This window comes from Parathielavia appendiculata (genome assembly GCF_033297405.1).
Source record: "Parathielavia appendiculata strain CBS 731.68 unplaced genomic scaffold N657scaffold_2, whole genome shotgun sequence".
Lineage (NCBI taxonomy): Eukaryota > Fungi > Ascomycota > Sordariomycetes > Sordariales > Chaetomiaceae > Parathielavia > Parathielavia appendiculata.
Genome location: NW_026944221.1, coordinates 1,991,075 through 2,012,858, shown reverse-complemented (window position 1 = coordinate 2,012,858; position 21,784 = coordinate 1,991,075). Strand labels below are relative to the sequence as shown.

General features: G+C 55.4%; 6 protein-coding genes across 6 annotated transcripts; 2 read left to right on the top strand and 4 right to left on the bottom strand.

Moving 5' to 3' along the window:
- Window positions 1–2,377: 2,377 nt before the first annotated feature.
- N657DRAFT_566444 (uncharacterized protein) lies at window positions 2,378–5,488 on the top strand (the record flags this gene model as incomplete). The annotated part of the gene is made up of 6 exons (XM_062788427.1): window positions 2,378–2,527; window positions 2,598–2,725; window positions 2,778–2,842; window positions 2,930–3,250; window positions 3,304–4,540; window positions 4,603–5,488. The coding sequence occupies 6 exons, from the start codon at window positions 2,378–2,380 to the stop codon at window positions 5,486–5,488; spliced, it is 2,787 nt and encodes a 928-aa protein (XP_062651145.1).
- Window positions 5,489–7,243: 1,755 nt separating this feature from the next.
- Window positions 7,244–8,395, bottom strand: N657DRAFT_566626 (mediator of RNA polymerase II transcription subunit 19; the record flags this gene model as incomplete). Its single annotated transcript, XM_062788439.1, has 2 exons — window positions 7,244–7,908; window positions 8,083–8,395. The coding sequence occupies 2 exons, from the start codon at window positions 8,393–8,395 to the stop codon at window positions 7,244–7,246; spliced, it is 978 nt and encodes a 325-aa protein (XP_062651144.1).
- A 2,036-nt stretch (window positions 8,396–10,431) lies between these two features.
- Window positions 10,432–11,828, bottom strand: N657DRAFT_589546 (ribosomal protein L4). The gene is made up of 3 exons (XM_062789867.1): window positions 11,590–11,828; window positions 11,427–11,526; window positions 10,432–11,362 (listed from the first exon to the last, which is right to left on the bottom strand). Exons 1-3 carry the CDS (start codon window positions 11,668–11,670, stop codon window positions 10,584–10,586), a joined length of 960 nt encoding a protein of 319 aa, XP_062651143.1. The 5' UTR covers window positions 11,671–11,828; the 3' UTR covers window positions 10,432–10,583.
- Window positions 11,829–11,950: 122 nt separating this feature from the next.
- N657DRAFT_641360 (PEBP-like protein) lies at window positions 11,951–13,635 on the top strand. The gene is made up of 2 exons (XM_062792131.1): window positions 11,951–12,578; window positions 12,636–13,635. Exons 1-2 carry the CDS (start codon window positions 11,990–11,992, stop codon window positions 13,448–13,450), a joined length of 1,404 nt encoding a protein of 467 aa, XP_062651142.1. The 5' UTR covers window positions 11,951–11,989; the 3' UTR covers window positions 13,451–13,635.
- A 26-nt stretch (window positions 13,636–13,661) lies between these two features.
- N657DRAFT_611905 (uncharacterized protein) lies at window positions 13,662–17,856 on the bottom strand. Its single transcript, XM_062790376.1, has 3 exons — window positions 17,613–17,856; window positions 16,682–17,557; window positions 13,662–16,630 (listed from the first exon to the last, which is right to left on the bottom strand). The coding sequence occupies exons 1-3, from the start codon at window positions 17,770–17,772 to the stop codon at window positions 14,127–14,129; spliced, it is 3,540 nt and encodes a 1,179-aa protein (XP_062651141.1). The 5' UTR covers window positions 17,773–17,856; the 3' UTR covers window positions 13,662–14,126.
- A 777-nt stretch (window positions 17,857–18,633) lies between these two features.
- N657DRAFT_641358 (CBS-domain-containing protein) lies at window positions 18,634–20,884 on the bottom strand. The gene is made up of 4 exons (XM_062792130.1): window positions 20,273–20,884; window positions 20,000–20,123; window positions 19,748–19,897; window positions 18,634–19,685 (listed from the first exon to the last, which is right to left on the bottom strand). Exons 1-4 carry the CDS (start codon window positions 20,513–20,515, stop codon window positions 19,021–19,023), a joined length of 1,182 nt encoding a protein of 393 aa, XP_062651140.1. The 5' UTR covers window positions 20,516–20,884; the 3' UTR covers window positions 18,634–19,020.
- Between the last annotated feature and the right edge of the window lie 900 nt (window positions 20,885–21,784).

Below are 21,784 nucleotides of genomic sequence, written 5' to 3'. Positions count from 1 at the left end.
TCTTTTGCTTTTTTTATACCTTACTTATCTTGCATTCTACCTTTGCGAATAATTATTTTAAATCAAAATCTTGCCCCTGCTTGCCTCTTGGTCGCTGGTCATAGTAAGATCCTTAACTGCCTGCCTCACCGTAACTGATGGAAGCCGTAATAGGACTCGATGGCCGGGGTCTGCCTCCAGTGACTTGATTTAGATACGTCTGGGCGAAGAGGCAAGAACCAGTATTCCGGGCATTTTAATTATTCAGGCTACTTCCACAGCACGTGTTCCATGACAGGTTGAGCTTCATGAATCATGTTATGCTCCTATAGAAAAGAGACGCTTCCGTAAGATATAGTCTCTGAGCTTTGGTTCATGGTCCCGCCCTGCAAGCAACCCCCCGCGGCGGAACACGTAGGTTCGCTTGGGACAGGATGGTACGGAGGTACAAGACTTAGACGACGCTTATTTGTACTTATCGAATAAGGTAGTGAAAAGCACCAACTGGCCTACTAGTACCTGAAGTTGAAACTGTTTTTCCATGCCTGCGCCGAGGGTTCGTATAGAATTTGTCATTGTCAAAGCGGTGGGCCGTCTGGGACCCTTGCCAGTTTCAAGACTGTCTCAAAGGACCCTTGCACATCAACCCGGCCAACCGTTGATATGACGAGACCTGGATTTAACAGTGCACACGTGAGACCAACCTCGAGGACTCGGGTACCATGGGAGAGGCAAAAGATGGAACCCTTGAGGAAGACGGTCGAGAGCCTTAGCATGAAGGACTATAACGTGCCGTAATGGTTTGCACCCAGGGAATTTCCACGCTGAAGTTGAGAGCGGGCTGCGCATGCCCAAGGATCTCGAGCCAAGCAACTCAAACCAACATACAGGAGCCAACATGAGGTCACCAAGGGCCCTTGAGACGATGGGGGTCGCGATGACGGCAGCTTGGCAGCATCCGTGGTGTGCAATCTGCAAGGCCGGCCCCTTGTTGCCGAGCCTGGTCGTTTCCCAAACCCCTGAGCCTGGGCCAAAGAACAAGAATTTCTGTACCAGATTTCTGGTGGTGTTCCTGCTGCGAGCGTCACCGTCTTTCGCTCCTGGGACTCACATCGTCAATATCTGGTGTAGGCACTTTCCAGAGTGGCAGGCCGTACTCCGTAGGTGCTGGAAGACTGGCACATTGGACAAATTACTCGTCCAGTAAGTGAGCTCTGAGATGGGCGTGGGAAGATGCGCTGGTATTTTATGTCCAGTTTTCGTCTCTGTTGGGAAGTCACTTCGACACTCCGTTCTCGAGTCGTCGGCTTGCTGAGGTGGTCCCTTTGTTTGGAGCGGCTTACCAAGCACCTGAATGGTGCACCCTGAATTAATTTGGCTGTCGTCCGTGCGCGCTGGGAGACATCTGACCAGGCTGTCTGTTAAGACAGTACAGGGCATGCACGAGATGATGAACTCAGTGAAGAGCATAAATGAAAGGAGAACTGAGGGAAGAAAAGAGGGATACAGGGGGGGAAAAATGATAATACAAAATATGAGAAAGCAAGATAGGAGAGAAAGGAAGAAGACCAGAATGTAAAAATCGGTAAATGTTCAAGCGTCCCATTATCATGCCAGGTCGTTTGGTCCTATTTTTCATTTTCACAGGTTTCGCACTAACTAATAGCCAGGGTCGAATTGTATCCCGCTCCCCCACATTGCCCTGGCTTGATCTCCCGAGTCCATTGATGAATGATGCCGTGACCCCGCCATCAACGCGTCAATCAGAACACTGCCGTCCTGTCTCCCGTCTCAGTCAGAAGCTTCGCATCTTTGCTCTCATCAACCTCCTTTGCCAGTCCTGTTTGCAGCTTTATCTATACCACAGTCATAGCAACAGAGAAACGCCGTCGTCGACTACCTAAGACAAGGTGCCAGGTTGTCAGCAACCCCGGGTCTTTCAGCCCTACTCGCCATCTGCATCCTCAGCTGTGACTGCTTTGGTCTCCACGCTAAAAGAGCCCCTCAACGGCCGCGGGCTACATACACTACCTTTCGATGCGCATATAGCCTTCCATCAGAGGCAAGCACCGCAGGGGAACCTTTTCAACGTCCTCTGACCCGCCAACATGCTTCGGCGATAGCCCGACGTTTCTGCTACTTGTACCAGTATCTAGCCATCTCTCCGTCTTAGCTGCTCAGCCCCAAATCCCGGTAGTTCCGGCGCATCCAGGCCTCGGAGTGGACGGTAATAATAGCAACATCGAGTTGGCGCCTACACAGCGCAACAGCCAGATAGCCCATTTACACCACCAAGTGGCCAAATCTTCCGGCAGTCAACCTATTCACCATTAAAGTTGTCGTCACCATGGACCGCATCCACTCGGGCTTTCAGATGCCCATCCCGCCTCCTCCGCTTATGAATCCGCCGCCTCAGATATTTGGGGGCTACAGCGAACATGGCCTTCCAATCCAGCAACTGCCGCCGGACCTGATGGCTGCACAGATGTTTGGAGACCATGGGTTGCTGGAGGACACAAACGAAGCGAAGAGGAGGAGGATTGCGAGGGTGAGTTAGAGCGGCTGCCGCTTTTTGCGCAGGAGAGGTGGTAGCAGGTTGCTGACCTGACAGTACCCAGGCATGTGACATGTGCAGGAAGAAGAAGATCAAGTGCGACGGCAAGCTACCGGCTTGCACACATTGTACCAACTACAAAACCGACTGTGTCTTCACGCAGGTGGAGAAGAAGCGGAGTCCCCCCAAAGGGTGAGTCTCCCATCGCCCATGCGCTTCAGGACCAGGCTTACGTGTCGGAAAGGGCGAAATACATTGAGGGACTCGAGAACCGCCTGGGCCGTATGGAACATCTGCTTAGGTTATCAGGTGCGTTTAGTGCCTTATCCGCTTTTCGGCTGGCTGTTACGGATGCGCTCCCCCTATGTGATCCAGTCGGCTAACATGTCTGCGTAGGCCTGCTGAGCGAGGACGACAATGGCGCCACCGACCTCGGCACTCTTGAGAAAAAGCTTGCAGAGAAGCATCAGCAGTCGAGGCAAGCTTCCCAGGCAGCCTCCGACGCTACCTCCCCGCAACCGCCATCAGCTCAAAATGGTAGTTTCTCGACGCCGCGCAGCTCACTCGCATCGCCTGAACCCACCAAGGATAGCGACAAGTCGAGGGCTGCTACGCCTGAAAAAGGCAGCCACGACGACGAGCGAGAAGAGGTCGCCGAGTTGTCAGAGATGATGTGCTCGCTAGTCACCAATAACAATGGCGAGACGCGATATATCGGTACGTCGGGACATACCTCCTTCCTGATATAATATCCTCGCTAACGGCATAAGGCTCATCCTCGGGATTTTCCATCTTCTCGCCCAAGGGCGTGCAGTGGGTCAACGAGAAAATGGGAGACACGTCGTTCCAGCAAATGATTTCGGACGTCTCGATTGACGACCACAAGTGGACCGCTTGGAAACCCGACGTCTTTGGCGATCTCTTCCGCCGCACCATCTTCAGGGACCTGCCCTCAAAGCCAGAGGCGCTGTCGTTGCTCAAGGATTACTTTGAGAACTTTAACTGCATGTTCCCGCTTTTTCACCAGCCAACCTTCATGCACTTGGTCGAGAGACAGTACTCGAACGACCCGTACACCGGATCCGGGTGGTGGGCGAGCTTGAACGTGGCTCTGGCCATCGCACACCGCCTCCGCGTGATGAGCAACCTGGTTCCCCAAGAAGAGGATGACAAGGCTTGGGCATACATGAAGAATGCCATGGCCGTATTCCCCGAGCTGACGATGCGGAACACCGACCTTCTGAGCGTCCAGGCGCTGCTGGGCATGTCGCTGTTTATGCAAGGGACGCCTAACCCGCAGCCGTCTTTTCTGCTCATTGCCACAGCGATCCGGCTCTCGCATACCATCGGCCTCCACAAACGCGGGACGGGATTCAACCTGAATCCCGTCGAGATTGAACAGCGCAAGAGGGTGTTCTGGATCGCTTACATGCTGGACAAGGACTTGTGCCTCCGGTCCGGGCGGCCACCAGCTCAAGACGACGACGACATGAATGTGGAGCTTCCTGACGAGGATCCCGCAGACGGTATCGGCAACATCCCGTTGGCGGACGGGAAAGGCAAGATGAATCTGTTTAGGGTCATGTGTGAGCTTGCCATCGTCGAAAGCAAGGTGTACAAGAGGCTTTACTCGACAAAGGCAACCAAGCAATCGGTTGGTGAGCTGCTGAACACGATTGGGGAACTCGATAAGGAGCTGGAAGATTGGAAGGACCGCATTCCGATCGATTTCCGCCCAGAGCACGAAATCAAGGCTTCCCACACGCCCCTCATCCTTCACATTGTCATGTTACATTTCAACTACTATAACTGCCTCACCACCATCCACCGCATGTCGACCCAGCACGGCTACTGGACTAGTCGACTCTCCGACTACGCCATCCAGGGACTCAACGCTAGGCCACTGAATCCTAGAATCTTCTCTTCGACGGCACTGTGCACATCCGCTGCTAGGGCTTCGATATCCCTGCTCAAATACATACCGCAGGGCGACTTCTCCTGTGTCTGGTAAGTTTGGCATCATCAAGCCCATGTCCGTCAGTCAGTCCTGGATGTCTAATTAGGTGCAGGATGGTGTTGTATTTCCCTGTCTCAGCACTCGTAACTTTGTTTGGGAATATCCTACAGAACCCCCTCGACCCACGAGCGCGCTCCGACACAAAACTAATGAACGTGGTCGTCAACTTCCTGTCGATGCTTGGACATGAGGCGGAGACGGGGGGTGTCCACCGCATGCTCGGTGTGTGCTCTGAATTTGAGCGGATCGCCAGGGTCGTGATCGAAAAGACGGAGAAAGAGCATGCGTCGCGGCGGAAGCGGAAGAACCATGACCAGGTGGCCAACAACAAGCTTACGGCCACCTCCGATAGCACCACCACGGCAGACCAGTCCCCATCCTTCAACCCGCACCCCGTACCTCCAACATCACGACCCACCACCGCGAGCTCCGCGACCCCTCAAGCGAGCGGATTTCAAACCACCAACAACCAGCAGCAACACCTCTCCCCGCCAGCCAATGACCGTCGATCCCCGCCAAATGCGCACAACTACAGCCCCATGACGGGCACGATGAGCCAGTCGCCCTCGCCGGGCCTGGCGCCGACGGGGTGGCACAACGACTTCACACCCGACAGCTCAGATTATAACGCCTACGCGGACATGGCGGCTTTTGGAGCCATGGACGGAATCAGCGCGATGACGGGAATGGGGCCCGGCGGGCTAGGCAGCCCGCCGCTTGCTGCTGCGGGAACCGCCGGAGGAGGAGGAGGAGCAGGCGTCGCTGTATTCCAGCAGCCGATCCTCCCGCAAGATCTGTTTAGCTTGCCGATGACGCTGGACTGGAACTGGGCCGAGATGAGTGGCGGTGCCTATCCGAGCGTGGAGAATGGGAACTTTGGGGATGGGAATGTCGGCGGCCATGGCCGGGATGGTGGGCTCAATCCTCAGGGGAGGTGATCTTGGTGGTATACGGGGTAACCGGGGTGGGAGTATTGTGGAGGGAAAGTTTGAGAATGTACGAAGTTGCATCTCTTGGAGCGATGGAAGGTTTGTTTGCATCATTGTGGGCGCGATAGTACTCTTCTCTTCTGGGGGGACTTCTGTTTCAAAAATGTTTCTGGAGGTTCTGGATTCTATTCCCACTCTCATGACTGTTCTTTGGATACTTGTCTGTTTCTCTTCTGTCGTCGGATGTTTTCTGGGTATCCCGACAATGCTCATATTTGGGTACCTCAGCTCGTGCTTGCTAGCCTGCCTGTATCGTATACAACGCCAGTACCTTTTCTATTATAGATGTCAGTCGATAGAGCGCTGTGCTTGTCAAAGGGTTCTTATTCAATTTGCGCTGTAGTTCGATCCATGTTCACCAGTTGCCATTCTCGGAATTAAGCCGGTCGAGCGACCACACAAGGGTGAAGCAGCCTTGTTAGCGCGCGTCCACAGCCACTCCATAGATGTCCTTGGAGAGGAGGACAGTTGTTCTCGGGGTATGTGATGTTATATAAGCCGTGAATGGATGGCGGTGGTGCACACTTTGCATTAGGTACCTACCTTTATGTCGCCCTCCTCGAGTTTTTGGTGGGAGTGACGGGGCAAACTCTGGGCGGTTGAGGGGAAGGCCGCTGCCAGACTGGAGCCCGGAGAGTCGTGGTTACTACTTACTCTCTATCTCTCTCCCTCTTTCTTCTCTGTCGCTGGCACCGAGATCGAGTGAGTCAAATATTTCGGTGGGTATGCTGTTTGACTTGAGCTATCAATCCCGACGGTTGACCGAGTTCCCGGATGGATCATCCAAGGGTATGCAATAAGCACATGAAAAAGCAGCAAACCACCCGAGGACGCGCTGAGGCCTTATTGCTTGTATTCCCGCCTATCTTAGTAAGCGAAGACGCGCTGCATGCATAAAACCATAGCTAGATAGACGTTGCAGAGTTCCCTCCCATCATATCATCCAGCCGCCCACCCGTAACCATCGTCGATTCCTGACATACACTTAACAAGACCATCTTCGCCCGCCCGAGCCGTCGTCAAACCAGAATCAGAACCAGCCCAGGGACGCGTGATCCCCCTGGGGACCCAAAAATGCAGAAACCATCCCAACGGTATAGCAAGCGCCCTATGATTCTCGGCGCCGATAAAAAGCCAAATCCCCAACGCCATGCTGAATGTTGGCAAAATGCAAATATACGCCTGCCTCAGTCGCCCCGAGGCTAGCTGTGCTGCGGCATGGGGACCATACGCTCTGTAACGCGAAGAGGGGACCAACCTCTCAATCCGCCATCACACCATGAGCCGTAACCCCTTAGCCGATTTACCCCCCTACCTTTTCCGTTCATCCCGCCGGCAGCTGCAAAGCCCAGGAATGTCTGACCGTCTATGTTTCGTCTCGGTTGTTGCTCCTTCTCTCGACTGTGATAGCGTGCAGGACAAAGAGTTGGATCTCGTTCTGCATTGCTGCGAGAAATCTCTGTCAACCGGGCTCACCAGGTATCACCCTGAACACTGATCAGGCGGCTTCTAAGTGCGCTGCAGACGAAGTCTGCCCCTTCCGCGGCGAGGCTCAACAGATTGGCGGCACGGCTTGGCACTGGTAGGCTCCTAGGTACCAGTGATGCCAGTGCCCAAGGCCGACTGCCGGGTCTGGTTGGCGTATGACTCATTCGCGGGATGAGTCTGTGCCTGGGTCAGCAAAAGGTTGTCATCAGACAGGTTCTAGCCGTTGATGAGTACCTTCTTTCTCCGCTTCTGGCCAGAGAACATGTCCCCTTCTCCGGTCGAGTAGCCTGTTTCGGCGCCGGTCTCGTCATCAGGGAAGCCCTCGCCGTAGCCTTCGAAGCTGCTGTCACCGTAGCTCCGTTTCATGGCGTTCCGCTTGGTTCTGGCCGCATCTTGAGGTAGCGGCGTGCCCACTTTGGGCCGAGGTAGCACAGCTGCAGTGGGAAGCGGAGTGCTGGGCGCGGTCGGCCTCGCCGACTCGGCACGCTTCTCGCCCTTTCCGGGAGCGAGATCCCCCAGCACCGAGCTATCCCACAGAGACTTGGGCACAGTCCCCTTGCCCATGGTCACAGATCTCGGCAGCTTTTGGCGCGCCTCGTTGCTGAAGCCTTTGTCGATCTCCTTCCCTCGGACGTAGTGAACGTCCCAGACGTCTTGAGGCAGCTTTGTGAGGAACAAGAGGCCCTCTTCACGGTGGGGATCTTGCTTGACTTCGTCAAAGTGGCCTTGCACGCCAAGCTTCTTGATGTGACCCTTATACGTTTTCCTAAGCGCATTCTTTTCGCCGTTGGGAAGCACACGGGCGACCTCGGCAGCGAGCCTTGTCAGGCCATACATCTCGAACAGATCCTCCGACACCTGAGGCCGGGGCCGAGGATGCGCTGCGGAGTCAAAACACGTTAACCAAGTCTCTGAAGATGGTTGAGGAAGCCAGCGGCCTCATCTCCCATAAATCACCATGGAACAACGCGAAGCAAACCACACGTGCCATGGAAAGGGCGGAGTGGAAACGCCAGGAGCTGTCGCTGTCGTGCACAGGTAGAAGGGAGTCTTACGAGTTCTGCAAAGGAGGTATTTGTCGCCGACATCCAGATGGAGGTCGTCGATACCAGACTTGCGGTCCTCGACATGAACTTTCTTCTGCGCTCGGTCGCCTGTGTCGTTGACGTGTCGCTTGCGCTTTTGAGGAGAATCCTCCCCCATGACGGTGTCGTGGGTCATTTCGGTAGGTATCGAGCTTCCGTTGACGCTGTGGGCAGGAGTTGGCAACGTGGTCGTAGTCGACGCTGCAGTCATGCTCATCATCAGGTCGCTCGCGTTAGGAGAGAACTGGGATGGGCTGTCCGGCGTTTGAGGGTGGCAGGACATGATGGATCGAAGATGCGAAGATGCGAAGATGCAGGAATGGTGCGGTGGGCGGGTGAGGTAATCTTGGCACGGCGGTCGCCTGGCTAGTGGCAACCCTGGACAAAGAATGACGACGCCCGAGGTGATGGCGCAGAAACGGTATCCCAAAGAAAACCGTGGGCGCTGAGAGAACCGATTCGCTTTGCGAGGCTTTCAGGAGCGATGTGGACGGCCGGAGAAATGAGGAGGTGGTCGTGACGAGTCGCGCGAAAACGCCGACGACGGCGTTCCGAGGGAGCCTCAAGCCACCAACGCTCCTCCTGCGATGGCGCGCGACAAAAAATCGAATCCGAATGCTGCTATCGGTTACGGAGCGTCTCAAAAGGATTGAATCGGTGTCGGCGCGGATCGCGGGCCTCGTCGGGGCGCTGCGCGATTGAAATCGGGTTTGGCGGTAAGTTAGAGGTTTGTCGAATGTTGGGAGAGTGAAGGATTGCGAGAGGAGGTGTTTCCACTTCTGAGCAAATTGGGCCGGTGGCTCAGGCCAGCCAGTCCTTGTACGGGACCCACCTTTTTTTGGCAGCCAATCAGAATCTTGGTTCGGGCTCAGTTCTCGTCGTTTTACGGCCCTGACGATCGTCGAGCAGCGACGTCTTAGTCGAATTTGGCCATTTAGAGAATAGGCACAATAGGCATTCAATTATCATTTAGCATTAGTATTTACTAAGTTGTCGAAGGACGCTCACTCATGGGAAGCACGGGCTTTCACAGCTGACCCAACCGTAAGGCACCGTAACCAGAGAACAGGGTGAGGCGGGGCTGACGTCGATCTGCCTGCAGGTGGTTCAACTTCCGGCGAGTCCAGGCGTCTCCACGGGATACGGATACGGTAATTACATCAGCTTGCCGTCGTAGCTCGCCAATAGCTGTTGGCAAGAGATAGCGTCAATGCAAGCTGCTGTGGTCAAAATGACGAGATCTTTTGGCGGTCTTTTGCGTCGAAGTTCCGACTCTCTTACTCTACGTTCAAGTTTGAATGATGGAATCTGGGGTAGTCTGACACGCCCAAGACAAAGATACTGCTCAACCATCACTCTGCGAGCGTCAGGTGGACAATGTTCTGCTGTATCATTGCGGCCACGCCCTCACTACTCCATACGGCGAGGAACCGCAGGCATCGCATATATGGTAGAATCTAGTTTGGGCAAATAGTGCTATGAACCTGGAAAATGCGGACTTCATTCCAGCCCGACCACGTCGTGCGACCGAATGACCGCGGCCTGACCCATTGGGATAACCGCAGTGACAGGCCGAACGGTTGTAGGCTGGGTCGATCGCACATATACTTCCGTACGTAGCGTTGGATTGCCGCGGTGTTGAGATGTCGCCCAAACCGATGTCGAATCCATCGATCGGTCCGTCGAATGCCCTAGACCGCCCATTCATCCAATCCACCTCGTACTTCCAGTCCATCCTCCTCGCCACGCCCGACAAGCAAGCGTTGGCAATGAAAGAGGGAAAATGCTTCTCTCAGGGGAGAAATGATTATTATTTTTTTCCAAAAATTCCCTAGCCAGCCTCAGCCAGCCAGGAGCGGTCAGGTTGTAGTTTTCAACTAGCAAAAACGTGATCTCGGACGAATCCTCACTGATACACGTAAAACCCCTGCACTTGGATGGGGAAGAAGAAGAGAAGAGGAAGAAAGATTCTGGGAGATGGGCGGTAGCTTTATAGAATGAGAAGTGGTCTGTGCGCGCTGCAGATGCGGGACAGAATCCATCGCCATTTCTGATTGGCCAGCTCCAGCCATTCACGTTTCACATATCACAAGGCTGAGGCTATCCAGGTTTCACTTCACAACTTCAAATGACCCGATTTGATGGTGCCTGTAGCCCTGGAGGTTATGTAGATTGGATGGTTTGCCGCAGCTCCCTGGGAAAATGATCATTTTAGGACTGAATGCCGGATGGACAAGCTTCTTCCAACTGGCTGGGGTGTCAGGCCAGGCTGTTCCTTCCCTAGACGTTGTGTTGTGTTTGAAGCCGGCGTAATGAGATCCAGTTAGATCACCCGTGTGATTCAAGGCATCGTGAACTGAGACGCTACATTTGTACAACGACTGCATAGTACATGAAGACAGGGCCTTCCACCTCGCCAGCGAGCGCTGAATGGATATTGTACAGTATACAATGGTTCATCTAGCCCCTCCTCACCAGACAATCGCCTGGCCCAGCCTTGGCCGCCGATTCAGCCCCTTGACCACGACGCGAGTCTCAAGATCGCTCGAGTGCTCCTTGATCATCGCCCTGAGCGCGCTCCGCTCAATAACAATCCTGCCCGTCTCCAGCAGGTCCTTGACGTCAACATCCTCCAGCTCCAGCGCCCGGCCGTTCTCCCCGGCAATCTCCATACCCGTGAATAGGTTCGGCCGCCTGTCGCCCGTGATGAAGGTGGTCCGGCCGTTCGTCTTGTCCCACTGCAGTGCCGCCATGAGCTCGTCGACGTACTTGCGGACAAAGCCGTCCTCGAGCTCGCGGCCGAGGACGCCGGCCTCGGCCAGCTGGAGGAAGTCCTCGGGCAGGGGCAGCTCCATCCCGTCCTCAGTTACGATCAGCTCGCCGCGGCGGTACCGGTAGGAGAGGGCGGTGCGCCAGGCCAAGTCGTACACCTTGCGGTTGAGCTTGGTGCTGAAGTCGCGCGGCTTGGGACCGAACGTCTTACCACCGCCACGGAGCAGGGGCGACTGCTTTGTGCCGACGCGGGCGCGACCGCTGCCTTTTTGCGGGCGGAGCTTGCGGTGCGAGCCATGAACCTCGTAGCGGGTTTTTGATGAAGCGGTACCCTGCCGTGTCTTATCGCCTTCGAAGACAACGGCCAAATGGAGAATGTCGCGGCGGAGAGGGAGGTGCAGGTGCTTTGTGGACCAGGACTCGAGGAGGCGCGGTTCGAGGGAGGGGAAGGAGTAGATGGTTAGGGGGACGCTGGTTACTGCGGATGCTCATTAATATCATGTCCAAAGAGTGCGAAAGGGACTAACTGGTTGTGCACGTACTAGGATCCCACGCGTCGGTGACGGATCGTGTGATGTTGGTTGGCCGAGGGTCGCTTGCTGTTGCCATTGACCTCCTGTAAGCCGCTGAAACTTGCCGGCCCTGTGTACGTTACCTCGACATTAGCTAGGCGACCAAGAAACCACGTAGAACAGGAAGACACACGGGTAGTGTCCGGCATGACTGTGCGGCAAGACTCAGGCTTCTGAAAGCCTCGTTGAGGCTCTTCATTCCCTTGCTCGCCATAGTTGCGGTTGGCCGCGCAGCAGTTGTGATCGGTGCCGTGCTGCAAAGGCACCTCTGGTCGAGATGGCGCGAGGTCTGTCGCGTGTTTTCCGTCCCAAAATCACCCTTCCCCAAACGGCGGAGTCGATTGCTTCGCTGTTGATGTTCGGCGAAAAAAGATCTGGAGTTGCAGTGCACGGACGGCGCTAGACGCGGAGCCTGCCGGCCCCTGCCACTCGGGTCCACGAAATTTCGTCGGCGCGCGTTTCTGATTCTCAATTGAGTCCCGTTTTGTTGGTGCTCCAAGTTTATTGACGCCGACTTGCCTCCGCCCGCCGCCATGTCGAGGCCACAGCAGGTTGCGCGGCCCATTGTGCGGTCGCTACAGCAAGCAACCGGCAGCGCTGCGACATGTCCATCACGGCTTCTTGCCATCCGCCAGTTCTCATTGACTCCAAGCCGAAAAGATGAGACAACGACAAGCACCCCGGCAGAGCCCAGTGCTGAAACACATAAGCTTGCTGCAGACGCTGCCTTGCTCGGCCAGACAAAACCCCCGCCATATCCTTCGATGATCAAGCAAGGAACTGAACAGCAGCTTTCTCAGTTCCTTTCGCCACAGCTCGGCTCCCGGAGAAGACGGGCCGCCCTGGCCACAACGGGCAATGTCCCTTTCGAGCAGCTGCCATACCAATGTTTCCAGGAGGCGCGCAAAGTACTGGCCCAGGACCGCGAGGAGAAGGTGGCCAAGATTGTTGCCGAGACGGCAAAGATCAGGCGGTTGGAGGCAATGGATGCTAGCATTTACCGCGGCGGGGAGGCATATAAGCAGAAGCGGCTGGAAAGCCTGAGGCAGTATGTTGAGAAGCTCAAGATCCTGGCCGACATCAACGATCCTATGGTGAAGAGGCGCTTTGAGGATGGCAAGGGTACGTGTCTCTCTGTTGGCTGGTGAAATGCGCTCTGCTCCTGCTAACCGCAGACAGGCGATATGAACAAGCCCATCTACCGGTACCTCGCGCACCGCAAATGGTGCTCCATGGAGCGCAAGATTATCCTGCAGCGTATCGAGCAGTTCCACATCGTGCCCGACCTCCTACCCAAATTCGAGCCAACCATGGCTGTCCAGATGACCTTCCGTGGCTACAAGGTCTCTCCTGGGGCCACCCTTAACAGCCGCATCACCGAGACGGCTCCAACTCTGCGCATGCAGGTCTTCGACAAGGGCGAGCGCCTGATCTCCGTCGTGGTTCTGGACGCTGACGTGCCAGATGCCGAGACAGACTCATTCAGCAAGCGCCTGCACTTCATGGCGACCAACATCCCCTGGAGCCCGACCAAGAACTCTCTTCCCCTCAGCCGGCTGGGCAGCGACTCCGCCTCTCCTGACATGGGCGCTCTCACCGTCCCGTGGCTGCCCGCCTTTGCCCAGAAGGGCTCTCCTTACCACCGCCTGGCCGTCTTCATTTTGGAGCAGAACAACAACTCTCCCCTCGACACAGCCAAGCTGCAGGAGCTGTATGATGGCCAAGGCCGCGAAGGCTTCAGTCTCAAGAGCTTCCGAGACAAGTTTGGTCTGACGCCCGTCGGGTTCAACATGTTCCGGACCGTGTGGGACGAGAACACGGCCGACGTCATGGCCCGCCACGGCATTCCCGGCGCCGACGTCGAGTTCACGCGCACGCGCGTCATGTCGCTCAAGCCGCCACGCAAAGCCCGCGGTTGGGAAGCCAAGCGCCAGAAGCTCAAGTACCGCCACCTGTGGAAGTACACCAAGCGGATCAAGGGTATTAAGTATTAGTGGGGAGGCATGCCTTGGTTCGACAGCGGGAAGCGGAAGGGATGATAGAGCCGTTGTGTATTTGTATCATATCAGCAGTGTACCAGGATGTATAAAGGATTATGCCCACTTTGTGTCCAGGTTTGTTCAACTCCCGTGGTGGCTGCTCAGTATGGGCACCTGGCCATAACGTTATCTTACTTGCACAGTTGATTGTTGAACGACACATAAAGCCTGCATTCACCTCTCTCGTACAGCTACCCCAACCCATACACAGCTAGATATATCTTACACCGTGCTCCCTGCGAATGCTTTCCTACCTGCTAAACCGACCATCCCATTGCGCCATGGCAGGTTGCCCCTATTGTTTCAATTCAAGAACCCCATGAGCCTCTAAGCGACACCACAAAGAGGCCACCCCTAACCCCATCATTTCCCATCCACACGATCAACCGTTTCATGAAACCCCTCGCCAGAACCTCCCCTTCTGCACTGGTCCGTAACTCTACCGTTGGGACAACCTTCCGCGGCATGCATCACCGACATGTCCCATTCCCTCTTCCGCCAAACGTCATTCCCATCACACCCTTCCACAGCACCGCATATCCCCGACACCGGCCTCCTAAAACCTTGGCCTTACCACAGTCTCTCCCACTCCTATCCCCATTTTCTCTTCCTCCGTCCGTCTTCAAATCCTTTAGCCCCAGAGTAAGTTGGAGGTGGAAGAGGCGGCAGGCTGAGGTGCTTCGCTCGCGAAAAGACTTGCTAACTCGAAGTTGTGGGGGTTGACAGGCTGGGGTTCTCTGCTCTCACATTCCCTCGCTAACCGGGAAGTAGGGGAATCAACAGTCTGACCGTCTCTACGTGCAAAGTACCACGCTAAGCCGGAGGAGGAGGAGGAGTCGGTAGGCTGTGACTCGTCCCTCGTCGAGGCCCTGCGTGAATCGGAGGAGGTGGTGCCGACAGGGTCGGGCTTGATATCCACCCTCTCAAGAAGGAGGACCTTCCGCTCGGCGCGCTCGGCCCTCGCCTTCCACAAAGCGCATTCCTTTTCTGTCTGCCGCAGCTTTGCACGCAGCCTGGCGAGCTTGTTCTCCTTTGCATCTTCCTGCTTGGCGAAGTCATGCCAGATCCCTGGGGAGGGCCCAGGGGGGCTGCCAGGCGGTGTTGTGGATGCTGGCCCGATGAGCTTGGCGGGGATGCTGTCTCGGACAGGGACCAATCTGTCCTGGCCTGGGTGGAAGTTTTCCGGTGTTTTCCCCTGATGATGATGCTCCGGGATGCGTACCAAGGGGAATCGGGGGGTCGTGGAGGCCGGGCTGGGCTCGGCTTGTTTGCTTGGGGTATGGAAGGGGGTTGACTGGCGGCTGCTTGGGCTGAGGTCGGGTGTTGTTGTAAGGTCATCCTGTTTGGGATCAATAGGAATAGAGGCGATAGTGCCGGTTCTCTCAAATGTAGGTCGATCATTATCGTCTGATGCATCTTGGACTAGGATATCTCTGACTGAGGGAGATTCCCCTGCTCCCAACCCCAAAGATCGCGTTCCCGGCATGTCAGGCTGTTTCAATGTCGTCGCCTCTTGACATAGTCGTTTCTCAACCGTAGCTTCGCTGTGGAACGGAACGGCTGTGCTGTGCCTAGGGCTTGTCGTCTTGCCTCGCGCCGTCTCTGAGACGCTTCTTCTGCCTCGACCAACGCCACTGTTATCCCTAACCACTCCCCCGGGCATTGATCCCCGAGATCCTCTCAAATCATGATGCCGAATTGCAGACATCCACGGCCGTCGACCACCTGAGATGGATTCGATGGGTTTGGGTGAGTTACAGCGTGACTTGGCTGGTGCTGGGTTGACTGTGTAGGGGGATAGCATTCCACTAGATCTGGAGTCGGTTCGGACATTCGGTTTTTCCCTGAGTGAAGGCAGACGATCTGGGGTTTGGGAGACGGACTCGAACATAGCTGCCATGGCTTTGACCCCGCTGCCAACTGAGTGTGCTGGTACCGATCGAGGGATGTGACCCAAAGTCGGTTGCGCCGGATTTGGCCTGGGACCGCTTGGGAGAGGTCGACGGTTTTCTGGATGGTGTCCTGCTGCGCCCGTGTCCTCGCATCCTCTCTTTCCCAGAGAGCCCAGAGAATAGCCAGGAGCGCTCGTCCCAGAACAACGCCTCTGTGATTCGGTGTTGGCAGAGAGTGTCTGAAGCGGACGGAACTGCCCCACGAAGCTAGATGGCTGTGTAAACCTTGAACTATCAACGTACATGGGAGAGCCCCTGGCGAACGACTCGCTGCCGGACTTTGTAGCGACTTCTTGTTCGGCCTGGGTGTAGCTAGCATCATTTCCAAGGCAGTCGCCATGACCTCCATTTGAACAGCTCCGATGCCCAAGTCCTGAAGAAAAGTTGGACTCGGGACTACTTTGGTGTGATTGAGGAGCGCTTGAATTCTCTTCAGCCCTCGTTCCCCGAGTAAGCTCTCCTGTGCCCAGTGAATCGGAGACGGCGCTTTCGGTACCTGTAGACACGAAGGATCTGCGTCTTAACTTCCATCCTGCCAGGCGTGGCCGTCCACGGCCGAATACGTCCATTTTTGTCTTTTCGTCTTGGAGAGCCTTAGCTTCAAACGATCCCCTGAATGTCCACCTTGGTGTATCCTGGGATATCCTTTCGGTGGAATTTGAAGCCGAATTGCCCTTGTATGACCTCCTTTTGAATGGATTTGCTCCCCTGAACGCTGCCCCAATTCTTTGCTCAACGCTTTCCGGTCTGGTCGACGCGGCCGAGGCGGCTGGAGAGTTCGCCATCTTTATTGCCTCGCGGGATGGAACCGTGTTCTCTTTGTTGGCCGTTTGAGCGAGTTGCTTGCCTGGAGGGACGGGTGTCGTGGCTGCGCTCCAGAACCCGACCAGTTCTTTCAAGCCTGCTGATCTTCCGGTGAATGGAGAGGATCCATTTGGAAGAGCGAAGCCTGCCTCCTCCACTGATGGAACGTGGTTGTCCACTTGAGTGTTGTGCCTTTGCCGGTGCTCATCATCACCGACGTCCCCTGGCTTCTTAAACTCAGCAGGAGACGGTTCTTCCACGGGAGGAGACAACAATGATACATGTACGCCCGCAGAGGTGCTGGATAAAGGCCGCATCGCCCTTGGTCTTCGACGTGGAAGCACAACAGGTGGGCGAGAGTTCTCCAGCATGCCTCTCACTTGACCTCATGTTAGCCTATTTCAAACGCTATAAGTAGCAGATAACTTACTGGATCCAGGTGTAGGGCTCAGTGGGAATGATGACTCCCTGGAATCGAACACGTCCAAGTGGGGGTGTGGCATGCTGAGCTTGAACGACTCGGTGGATGGTCGCAACGCTACCCTGGTCTGAGACCCGTCTTGGCCGGATTTCAAGACTCCCAGGCTCCTCATGTGCCTGACAACCTCACGCCAATGGGTGATGAGCATCTCGGTGATGCTGTTTGCCACGTGAATCTTGTCGATTGAGGGCGGCGCGGACGGGCGAGCCTCGTCCACGACATTGGACCTGCGCCTGTCCTTCCTCACAGTGGGGGAAGTGACTGGACAGGCCCGGCCGGTAGCAGTACCGGCAATCTTCAGATCATAAGAATTCAGAAGATCGCCGACAAGCAGCGGACCGAAGACTATTCCCAAGGCGTTGTATCCCATCAGATCGGACGTCGGCAGTGGCCTCCCATGCTCATCCTCTCGTGGCGCCGTTTCAGCAGCACGCCCAATTAGGCAGAGCAGACCAAAGACGGCGCATATTAAGTCGCGGCGGAGCTGGGATCTGACGGCGCCGATAGCAAGGGCCATCAGCCTCGCCTTGAGCTTGGTCTGCTTCGTCTTGAGTATCTCGGCTTCCGCGTCCAGCTGGTTTTGAATGCCCACTAGAGCTTCAAATAGGGTCAGAGAACCCAGAATCCCTCCGGGAAGGCCGGACAGAAGGCGCTTAAATGCCGAGGCGACGTCGTGGGTCCTGGCCTTAATGTGAGAGGGCAGGTTTGGGCAGCTGATTGTGCTGGAGATGTCGTCCGCATCACCATCGGCACAGTAGTAGGCGTAGAGGGCGTTGACTATGCGGACCGAGCCAGGGATGCGAAACACGCCACGCGTTTGCGCGGCTGTGATGTCGTCAGCACACTGTCGTAGCATTCCAGGTCAGTGACAGATACGTACCATGCTGCACCAGGTACTGCGCAGTCGCACGAAAGCACGTAGGAAGAACGAGAGAACCTGGCGAATACTCCGAAGGCAGATACAGCTTGCTCTTGCCACAGATCCGGACGAGCGATACCAAGTCTTCATCCTTGAGGCTATCTCTCTTGGTCGCATTCATGAACGGTAGCGCCAGATCGCCAACGCTTCGCTTATTTCTGACCCTATTGTCCGACCTCGTAGAGCTAGCATCGCTCGAATTCGAAACCTGGCGCAGGAACGTACGCGAGAACCAGCTTCTTTTCTGGGGCAATGGCGATTGGCCCGGCTATTCGAGGGTCAGGAAAGGTTCCCTTGGGGAAAGGTAGAGCATTACTGACAAGCAAGGGACTGCAACCATCGAGATCGAGCAACCGAATTCCATGCTGCTATTGTCAACGAGGTCCATCTTGAGATGGGGATAAGAAGGACAGCAACACCGACCTTCCTCGCAATTCGGTTGTACTCGTTTATGAACTGGGTGCGATCTTCAGCATCGTCGATGTCGGAATTATCAGCCCAGTCCCCGCTGGACGAAGTCCAAGTCGCGCTGCTTGCATTCCCCCGCCTGTCGTGCCCCGGAACGGTGAGGTGGCCAACTGTGGTCGGGTGAGGAAGCCGGGCCCATGTCGTGCGGCTCGGTTCAGAACTGCGGCTCGGTCGCTCTACGTGAGAAGACGCGCCCCAGCCAGTTGACGGTGTGCCAAATGACTGTGTCCAAGCCGCATCCATTTCCGGCGGCGAGTTGTGTCGGTAGCAGTGGCAAACAGGGCATCTGCTCTCAGCCGATGTGCAAGATTCGATGGATCGCAACACCACATGGGCTACAATGGGCAGGGATCAGAGCCTGGCGACCTTAAGATAGATATGTTGCGCGGGCATGGAGTGGCCCTCAAAGAAACAGACGGGTTCGGACGGTCTCAGACTGGAGCCTGTGGTCAGTTCTGGCTGCTGCTTCCCGTGTCGCATAGATTGGTTAGTACCGACCCTGCTCTGGACTTTCCCCCGAACGAAAACAGAAGGAGACCTGGGCGACATCCTAACAGGGAGTGTCGGGTTGGGTAAGGAGTGAAAATTGGTTGTGTTGTCATAGTATTAGCTGATTCCTTAGTTCCTCAGTGCTCACAAAATCACGTCAAATCAATTCCGGCGGTAGACGTGTGGCAGAAAAGACTGTGTCGCATCCCCCAGAGGAGCACAAGAAAGAAGATCTATACCCTGGATAAACAAATTCATGCAACCATGGTATTCGTTATCCACCACCCGGCCCGACGCCATGCAAATGCAAGAAATACTCAGTAAGCAATCGAGAGATTGGGTGGGAAATGTACCAGCGCAAGCCAAACAGCCCAGAGAGCATGAGCAGGGCTGTCCCATCGGGAGAGCGATGCTAGCCGGCCCGGATATCGTCATCTTCCTCTCCATAGAGCAGGACGTACTTGAGGATGTCAGAGAGCGAAATGATGCCTCTGAGCCGGCTGTCGTCATCGACGACGATCAGCCGGTGAACCCTCGACTTGCGGATAGTCTCGAAGATGGCATCCAAGCGGTCGTCCTCGCTACACGTATAGATACCGGGGAAGTCTTCAGCCCGCTTCGAGAGGGCGTCGCCCACCGAAGAGGACAGCTCATCGTAAGCCCCGCCCTTGATACAGGGGATGACGTCGACGGCCTCGAAGACGTTCAAGACTTTGTTCTTCCCGTCGACAATTGGCACGGCGGAAATGTTGTGCTTGACCATCAAGTGGATCACGTCCAAAACAGAGTTACCCATGGCCGCTGTGACCAAGTTGGTGTAGGTGCCGAGGCCAATGTCCCTCACAGCTTTCTTGAGAAGGATTGTGTGTTTCTCGTTGTTGACGGCGATGAATTTGAGGATGCGATATTGCGTAATGACGCTGACGACCATCTCGCGGCCCGTTTCGTCGTCGACATCCACCAATGGGATTCGCCTTGCCCTCGTCTTCAGCGTTCGGCGGCACGCCTCGTACAACGGGCGCATGGGGTGGACGGACACCGTCTCAAGGGGCAGAACCCCAATGGCCCGTTCGATGTCTGGATGAACGGCCTTAGACCCTGAACTTGTACCTCGGGATAGGATGACGGCAGCTACCCACCTCGGAGACTGCTGAGACGGAACTGGTCGACTTGGTCGATCTCGTCGGGAAACTGGCAGTAGTACTGGATGACGTTGATGTAGTCGGTGCTAGTCAGCAAGCCGGCAAAAGTCGAGTTGTGGGAATCCCATAGCGGCGCTGAGACGATGCCTGCTCATCATCATCACAATCTGGTCAGCTACCGCTCCCAAATCCCACGACCAACTCCTTCTCCGAAGCTCTGAGTACACTAGAGAAGCGCGGGCAACACACCATTCTGTATGAGGATATTCAGGCTCTTTCTGATGAGGAGATCGTTGTCGAGCACGACAAGACGGAAGGAGAGTGGAAGCACATCGTAACTAGTCCGGACTTTGAGGAACTCCCGAATCCCCCGCTGGTTAGTTCAGTTAGCTGGGTCGGCTCTGCAAAGGAGGGCCGTCTGTAACCCCGCATCCTAGCCTGCTTGCCGTGCTGGGAACCCAGAAAATACATCGGCGGGAGGCAGCGGGGCTATGACGGCTGTCTCGGAATGGGCATACTCACCAGACCCTGCATTTGCTCCCTGTCTAGAGCACTTGGAGTCCGCTCTGACATTGTGCGACTGGCGGGCTTCGGGCGGAGGTATGACGACGGCGCGACAAAAGGGAGCTCGTGACCTGATGGTCGCAGCGGCAGCTGGCCACTGCCATTTACTCCGGTATCCGAATGGGTGGTGGGCGGGAGGGCAGGCGGCGCGCTGCGGGAACTAGGATGTGCCGCTTCGGGGGCAGCACGAGGGTCGTCCATCGTTATCGCGATGGTGGAACAGACATCGGGGAAGCTTGCCGACCAAGCTGGGGGCTGTTTGCTGCTTTTGCTGAGGGCTGCTTGTTTTGGGCTGAAGCGAGGTGTCGCTTGGCAGAGGGAAACCTAAATTACAGTAGGATATAAAGCACAGAGTACGGATGCTGTGTTGAACTCGGGCCAAAGGAAAGCTGTCTGCAAGGGCATCGAGGTCAGTGGCTCTGTAAACAGTTTGATGAATGGAAGAGCATTGGAAAGCAGTCAGTTGGATGTGTCTCGCAAAGGCCGATTGCTCCACTGCAGTTTGATAAAATCAGGCCGCGGGGCTCCAGCTGTGGCGGTATCATACCTCACCCTGTGTCGATCCTTTCCCAACCGCACTGCTAGAATGAATTCCACAGTTCGCTAAAGATGATTGCAGAGTATGATAGCTTATACTTGGAAAAGGACCTAGACAGAAGCCTTTTCACACAATCCTAGACATCCAACATGAACCACTATTGACTCGGACATTCTATTAGGGCTCTCGACGGGTGGGGAAACAGAAAGAGAAGGCTTGCAAGGAAGGTAATTAGGTAGGTACTATGCTCTGGGAGGCTCCTGGAGTATAGGCTAGCTGCACAGCTAGAACTAGGCTAGTTCGCTGGCCTAGCTAGCTATTTGCGCCTTTCTTTTCGCTGTAGTGTCACGAATTAACTAACAATAGGCCGCATGCCAGAAGGCCATATGCGGGGCGCAAGGAGCGCCCGAATCAATCACTTAAAGGAAGCAAGGCAGACCAGTCAGGATGAAGCTAGAGTGCTATAACGCCAAGACAGACGAGCACAATGCAGCAAGCAAGGTGCTCGAAGCGATCGAAGGCATAGCACTGCGAGCACTCGAAGAATCGTATCAGTATATAGTCACTCGTTTTGGAGGACTCTGGGAGTTCTCCAGTAAGCAACTCAAGTGCAAGATTGTCAGTACCTTTGGACATTGCTTGTGGTGAACCCTTTGGCTTCACCGAACCTCACCCCGTTGTCAAGTATATATAACCTTCAGGAGTCCCTTTCAGAAGTTAGGGCTTGAGATTCGTCACATGTAGTAGGTAGATTCAGGGCTTCAGAGAGGTTTTTAGTTGATACCGGAAAGGATCATGTAGAGTAGCCCCGCTGCAAAGGTCTGTGCGCGCGCAGCCCTGCCATGCCAGTTTATCTTGCATGCAGCATGCGCGACACTGACTTCTGAATCTCGATCCTTCTTTCAAGCAATACAGATATACTGTGACGAATC